At 34.9% G+C, this 7,433-nt stretch overlaps 1 protein-coding gene across 2 annotated transcripts; it reads right to left on the reverse strand.

Moving 5' to 3' along the window:
* Window positions 1–678: 678 nt before the first annotated feature.
* On the reverse strand, window positions 679–6,745 carry LOC125867112 (uncharacterized). 2 transcript variants are annotated; one of them, XM_049547538.1, is made up of 12 exons: window positions 6,416–6,745; window positions 5,694–5,840; window positions 5,377–5,491; window positions 5,181–5,275; window positions 4,780–4,883; window positions 4,496–4,533; window positions 3,943–4,178; window positions 3,427–3,520; window positions 3,145–3,335; window positions 2,422–2,641; window positions 1,961–2,128; window positions 679–1,283 (listed from the first exon to the last, which is right to left on the reverse strand). In XM_049547538.1, exons 1-12 carry the CDS (start codon window positions 6,632–6,634, stop codon window positions 1,129–1,131), a joined length of 1,782 nt encoding a protein of 593 aa, XP_049403495.1. In that variant the 5' UTR covers window positions 6,635–6,745; the 3' UTR covers window positions 679–1,128. The 2 variants fall into 2 exon arrangements, with proteins under 2 accessions (XP_049403495.1, XP_049403494.1); XM_049547537.1 differs by having other exon boundaries at window positions 4,780–4,892.
* Between the last annotated feature and the right edge of the window lie 688 nt (window positions 6,746–7,433).

The raw sequence follows: 7,433 nt of genomic DNA on the forward strand, positions 1-7,433 counted from the left end.
CAAAGTCATAGCTTCCTTATTTGACTATAAAAACAAGCAACTGTTTTCAAAGATTCACTGTTTGTTGCTTCTACTAAATCACCAAAAACATGCTGTATTGTGACAGTGTTTTTGACAAACCAATTTAATTGTTTTCCTTTTTCCAATAAAAAACACCTACTACTACTATTCATATTTCAATGAAAAAAAACTACTCCACACTGTTTTAAAAGATTTTGGCCAAATATCCTCTTCTTGTTAACTGTCATTTATCAGACTTTGCTTATTTTTGTTGTTTCTAAGTTTGACCATACCTCTTTTAGCTAACACACCATACCTTATACACTATTTAGGATATATCATAATCTGAATTCACAAAGTAGAAAACTGAACTGTTCATTTCTGTACAATCTAACTTTTATAGTTGATGCTGGACAAGAAGTTGCCTTTTCTTTTGGACTATATAGTAAAGTTGGTCATGGTTTGATTTTGAAACTTGCTTTTGGGTTTGACTTTTGAAAAGGTGGTTCTAATTGGTTAGTGCAGTAGTTCTGTATCTTCAGATGAATTGACTTATAACCAACGAGGGTTATGATAGAGTGATACATACTCCTTCATCCTAAATTATGAGAGTTGCCTTTGTAAAGAAGCGCTTCAATAAGAAAATGAATGAATCGACTCTTGAGAAACATGAATCCCTTGAAAAGAAGAAACCATATAGGTGCATTTCTAATGATTTCATTTATCCCAAATTCCCAATTCATAAAGCAGTTATTGCAGTTTCACACAAACATTTGATCCTAACAGCAATAAAATAAAAGGAAATCCAGAAAACCTATGTCGATAGAATCTGGTATTTATAGCTACAAAAAGACTTGAGATTGGGAACTTAAGAAACGTGGCGAAAAGGTGATTGACATCTGAAAGCACCAGAGCTCCCCCCCTCTCAAGCCGCTGTTGTCACATTTCCAATTCTCGATTAAGCTACTTGACTTTGAACATTGTAACCAAAGATCCTGAGCAATTACTAAACGTCCTGAAGCAACTCATCATCGTTGCAGGTACCGAGTTCATCCAAAAACAAGAAGCAATCTTTCTGACCTTTACAGTTCATTGATGTTGTACTAAAGAGTAAGTGAAAAATTCAGCTTAGTTAGTTTTCTTCTCGTCTTCTTTCAATGCTGGAGTATCTGAACTACTGGCAGCTTGATCCACATCTTCCGCAGCAAAACCAAACTCATTCACCCGTTTCTTATCTACTGGATAAACCCATCTCTGATATATGTATATCAAAAATATAAGATCTGCATGGCAAAGGCAGATGAAATATCAGTAACCCAGAGTGAGCTAATGCACAGAATAGAGCCACAGAAACGCATAGAACATTTGTAATGATAGACTTCTAAAACAAGACGACCACAAAAATTACTGCTCAACATCATCTAAGCTGAGGGCGGATGTAAAAGCTTAAAAGGAACAGTAGCATTCAGGCTCTGTTTATTTACCACTCCTTTCATTTACACAATAATTATCAGTACCTCTAAATGGCAAACTCTAAAGTAAATCCAGCATATGAGCTGTTGCAATTAAAGAACCAAGTTCATCTTTTATAATGGTTAAAGAGCTCGAACTTCTGCAAAAATGTGAATAGTAGCCAATATTGAATTCTCTAAAAATTGAAAACACATACTTGGCATCTTAAAAGAATCTGGCATGGATCATTACCCATGGATGCTCTTATCTAGCTGGTTACTTGGTTAACCAAGAAATTTTCAAGATCTTGAGACGGTCAATGAATCTCTCTAAAGAGAGTGTACAACGTTCTCAGGCTTTGAGCTTATGATACATATATGAATTCAAGTACAGCATTGAACAGGAAATACTAGCTTGGATTCCAAGAGTCACGGAAGAGAACGACACCACTGCTTAACCCAATAAAAACAATCAATCGACTACAAAGGAATTTACTTCAAAAACTTACCATCACGGAACACAGACAGGCGATGTAGCGTTGGCATTTTTATCACAAATGCAAACAAATCATCAATGATGGTATTTAGAAATTTGTAAGTCATTTGCCTCCAAGGTAAATGAGCAACAGACTTCAGTTTATAATTGATGAACAACTGTGGACACATCATAACAAAACCTGCAGCAGTAGTAGAAAATAATTAGATTAAGAAAAAGCGAAGTGATAGGAGCATATGGTATTAGAAGTCCCTGCTTTAAATGGTTTTAAGAATACAAGCTTATCAAAAGTGTAAACTGTCCATTACTCCATCTCAACATATCTATTCAATGAAATTGTAATATCAGCTGCAAGATCATCAACTGTTAGAGCACCACGAGGCTCAGAACTAGGTTACTAGATCCTAGATACCAGAAGATAGAGAGTCCAGAGAAATGGAGAGCAATCATATGAAAAGACTGACAGAAACTTACCAAACATATAAACGCAGCTTGTCAGGGATGAGAGGATCCACGAATACCAACTCTTGTGGCGGTCATACATTAGAGAGTATATGGCAAAGCACACGGCAAGGAAGAACAACACATAGGACAAATATTTCATGGCAAGATCATCATATTCTTTCGTCTTATTTCCAGCATATGATTCCCGATCTCGGAACCTCAACATGGGTATTCTACCAGATCTGTCAATCTAGAAATCAAGGACAATTATCAATAAAACTACTGGTGATTAGAGTTTGAGCTTAATCAGTCACCGTATGTTAAAGAGAAGCATTAGTTCTGAATAAGACATTGATAAGTTTGAATTCTCAATTATTAATCACAAGTCCCATGTAGTATTCTATCCCCAAGCAACTCAAATTTCCAAGTTCATCAAAATAAAGATTATGAGAACCCCAGGAGAAGCAATTATGTAAGATAAGGACACATGAAACTTTGTCAGAGTGTGTGTGTGTCTCCTGAATACTTGTCAATAAAGAAGAATCTAAGTGTAAACAATGAATTAATTTGGATGATTGAGAAAAAAATGGAGATATCCATACAACCTTGACTCAAACTTCCAGCCATTGTAACAGTAAATAATGGAGAGAACCGACAATCAAACACCAATATGAAATTACATGACGATATTATTACAACCACTGGTAATAAAAGAGCTAAACAAAAACCTGACTCCATTATTAGTGATCATACCTCAATGTGCATGGCCTTCCCTATTTTCCAGAACTCAATGCAACAACCAACACCAGAACTTGCAAGTATCATCCATGAAGTATCATTATCAAGCAAATACAGGAAGACAATAAACTGGCAGAAAAAGTTCACAACCACTGATTTTGCAGACAGCCCTTCCATGGACTTGTTTTTATTCCAAAATTGAATATCTGCAAGGAAAATCAAATATATTCTGAATCCAATCTACTCCACACTTCCTGTAATTACCTTAGAAGGCTAAATGCTCACTACTGTACTTACCATTCTTGAATGCCAGGAAATCAAATAATGAATGCATTACTGAAACAATCATAGTCACCCCCAGAAGGTACGGATTTCCTTCCAAAAACACTCTCTGGAAAAAGTGTAATAAATCACATGTCAAACACATAAATAACAGATGTTGCTAAAATTTCACAGCATTGCTACAGCAATCTAAAGCAGGACCTCTAATATGTTAGTTTGGACTTCTGGAGTTGAATTTTTTAAAATATTCAGGGGAAGAGAACATGCAAATTGTTACTGATGTAACCAAGTAATACAAACAGAAAAAAGGAAAACATATTCTAGATACATAGAACAGAATATACACTAATAATGTACTTTTCAGCTTTTCTATTTTGAAATGTCTAGCATACTCTTGAGCCTTATGGTGTCTGCATAAAATTCATGTTTATCTACTCACTACTCAGGCTTAATGACAAATCATTCACATCTGGTTATTTCATGTGCAAAAATGCTGCGCCAATGGGTACAGCAAAACAAAGTAAATGATACCTTCAGTTCATCAGACTCCCCGTCGAGCATGCTACCATAACTACGATGAATTTGGAAGGACTGGTCCATCTGCAGGAATAGCTGCCATTTTGTCATGCTTATGGGACTCACCTCTAGATGCAGAGGCACCTCAGTTACTGTATCATTGATAGCTATTAATTTATCCCTAAGCAACCAAAACTCATTGAAGAAAACAGTCGGATAGTAGTTTCCTGTTGTAGATTCAATATTGATGTCTAACAAGTCAGGTCAAGGAATTGAACAGTGTGAAAATGTCTTTTGTGAACAAGAAGAGCAGACAAAGATGCTCTTTTATTTTTTTTATTTTTTATTTTTTATTTCAAAAAAAAAAAGAGCAAAAAAAAGAAAGGATTCAGCATGACGGAAATCATAAATTTGCATCAAACAAGTCAACCAATATCTCTTCCACAAGTTCAATTGAAATGCTTCTTGCCTTCTGCAGAAGTGCCTTACTATCGAAACTATTTTAGCAGAATACATTGTGTAAAAGGAACCCATGAGAAAATAAAGAGACAGAGGAAGTAAAGGATACAAGGAGCAACAATAGGTGGAATGGCATTTGCAGTGTATCTGCAAAAAGAAAAGAGCAGTGTGTGGAACAATTAACAAGATGTTAGAATTGTATACAGAAAAAGGAAAAGCAGTTCAACAGATCAGAAAGAGAGACACACATCTAGTTTAACAACAAAAACCCATACAGCAAAATTCTATATGTAAGATTGTCATTTTAAATTGGTTACAGAAAACATAGCTAAATGAAACCAAATGTACTATTCAAATCAGAACTTTAAGAAATTGCTGGTCAAGTAGGCATACCTTGTGAAATCATCAACCAAGTTGATTGTAACATTAGGTTTCCAATATGAAATCCATTCAGGAGGACCATCCTCCTTAAGATCATCTTGAGCTTCTTGAACTGCCTGAGGAAACTGCTCATCATACTTCATGATTATATGGTATAAAAAATCATATATGGTGATGAAAGGGATGACAATGCATTTAAAATAAACAAAATTTATTACATCACAATGTAAATTAGTCAAAATACGCATTCTAGTCTATTGTTCAGGGAATCGTGTGGAAAAAGTGACAAGGCCCTGCTTCACGCTTTAAGCAAAGCATGAAGCAGAAACAAATGATCTCAATGCTCACACCATGAAAAATTGCACAGAATATTACATACAAACACAAGTCCGAATATAAAAACACAGGTGTACCTCAGGAATGGTGACATCCTCCTTCGAGTCCTCAGAATTTCTTAAAAGGCTCTTCTTCTTGTCTGCTTTAGATTTGGGTAAATATGCCACAATAGCTGAGTTCACAAAAATAGTACATTAGTATTAGGCACTCACAAAATTCCATCTTCTATAGCCATAGATAAGGACAAAAACTTCACAGATAACACGATCTTACAATATGTCCGTCCAAAAGCAGCCAATGGCTGATACTCGGGATCATTTGGATCGGGAGAATACCCAGAACGTGCAAAGAAAACATGAGCATAAAGACTCCCATTGTTCTTCACTGCCTGAGAGGAAACAATCATAGGCAGCCAAGTACGATAAGTACTGTGCCACAGTAAAAGATAGTGCAAGACAGTAAAGACCAATGCATCCAAAAGAGAAAGGCAGTATCCTGAATCAAATGTTGTTCGTATTGAACCACACATTTTAAGGCAGTTAATGTTGAAGATCTTGCATTTACCAGTTTCCAAAAAAAAAAAATGTTACCTCAGATAGATGATACTTCAAAGAAAGAGACCTGGTACTCTCTGGTCCCCAAACTGCATATGGTATGTTTGTCTCATGCCAAATAAGTGCACCTTCATTACCAAAGTCACTGAAATTTTGTTGTTCGGAAAGATAGAACCACATGTCCTATTAAACATCCAAGTCAGAAACTTTTAAGTTGAGCATAATTTGTTGTTAAATAAGATGTTGCATTCACAAAGCAGTTCTCAGAAATGGCATAATTGTGCAATGGAAAGATAAGTTAAAGAACCCCTACACCCACCCTCCTCTTTACCTCAACACATGCATCTAATTCATCAATATTTTCAGAATTGATTTATTTCCATTGTATAATGACCACCTTTTCATCTTTTTTTTTTTTCATTTTTTCAGAAATGTAAGAATATATAAAGACAGTGTTGGGTGCCATGTCTACATTTCAAAGACCAAAAAAAAAGTACATGTATTTGATTCTTCTTGCAAGTATTCTAAAATAGTTATGAATCTCTCTAAAAACTTAAGCTTTTAGATAGATCATTACACGCCTCAAAGTATGGTTGTTGTTTTTTTGCATCAGATTCAACTGAACTCCCTACTTTCAGCTCAAACCATATATACAAATAAAAAATAAATACAAAAGATGCATGTATAAATATTAATAATAAACTTCACATAGTCCGAACGCATTAATTGTAATTTAATATTAGATAAATTCAACTAACCAAAGGTTCGCCTTTGTTGAATAGATTTGAGATCTGGAGATTAGGAACCGACGGATCGGACATAGGCTTTTTTGGTGAGAAGAACTTGGAAGCAAAGTACCAGAAAACCGCTATTCTTATTACTCCCGTCAGCATCTGTCCAATTCCCCGCTGCTGTTGCTGCGGCTGAGCCGCCTGTTCCTGCACTTCTCCGCCACCTCCATTCGCCGGTGGCGCCATCGATTCTTGACGGAACTAGCTCAGCTTACAGTACAAATTCTCCGATCCCTTGCCGCCGGCGATAAAATACAGAGAGAAGTGAAAGAAGGAATATTAGTGAAAGCAGGAGTTTTATATAAATCTCGAGGCGATTGAAACAGAGAGAGATATTTTATTTTATTTTTAGGGAGAAAGTATAATTGGAATAGAAATCTAAAACTAAAATTAAGCAAAAATAATCTCAAACCTAAAATTTAGTACTATTAAATCATATAAATTTAAATTAGATAATTTAATATTGAATTTTTTTTACTCGTGTCTACTTTTCGTATAAAAAAAAATATATTAATAAAAGTGAAGGATTTCTTCAAATAATAAGTTGTTTGATATGGAGTATAAGGTATAATAATCTTAAGATAAAATGTAGAAATATTTTATCATGCAATTGGTTCAGTTATTAGGTAGTCATGAGATTATTTATCCCACAATTTATACCTTACTGATGGGATAAGTTATCTCATGTACATAGTGGAATAACTTATTCTATAATAATTTATACTTGAAAAGTTAAGCCTATGATAACTTACTCCCAAACCAAACAACCCAAGGGTTTAGGTTAGACATTCCAATAACTCAATAGACTCGAATCTCGTCTCTACCCAATCTGATCAATTAGATCTTGAGAATACAAAATATTGATCCAACAAAACAACCCAAGGGTTTAAGTTAGGCATTCTAACAAGTCAGTAGATTTGAATCTCGTTTCCACGTGATTTGATCAATTAGATCTTGATAATACATAATATTGATCCAATTTAGT

This window comes from Solanum stenotomum, chromosome 6 (genome assembly GCF_019186545.1).
Source record: "Solanum stenotomum isolate F172 chromosome 6, ASM1918654v1, whole genome shotgun sequence".
In the NCBI taxonomy this organism is placed as follows: Eukaryota; Viridiplantae; Streptophyta; class Magnoliopsida; order Solanales; family Solanaceae; genus Solanum; species Solanum stenotomum.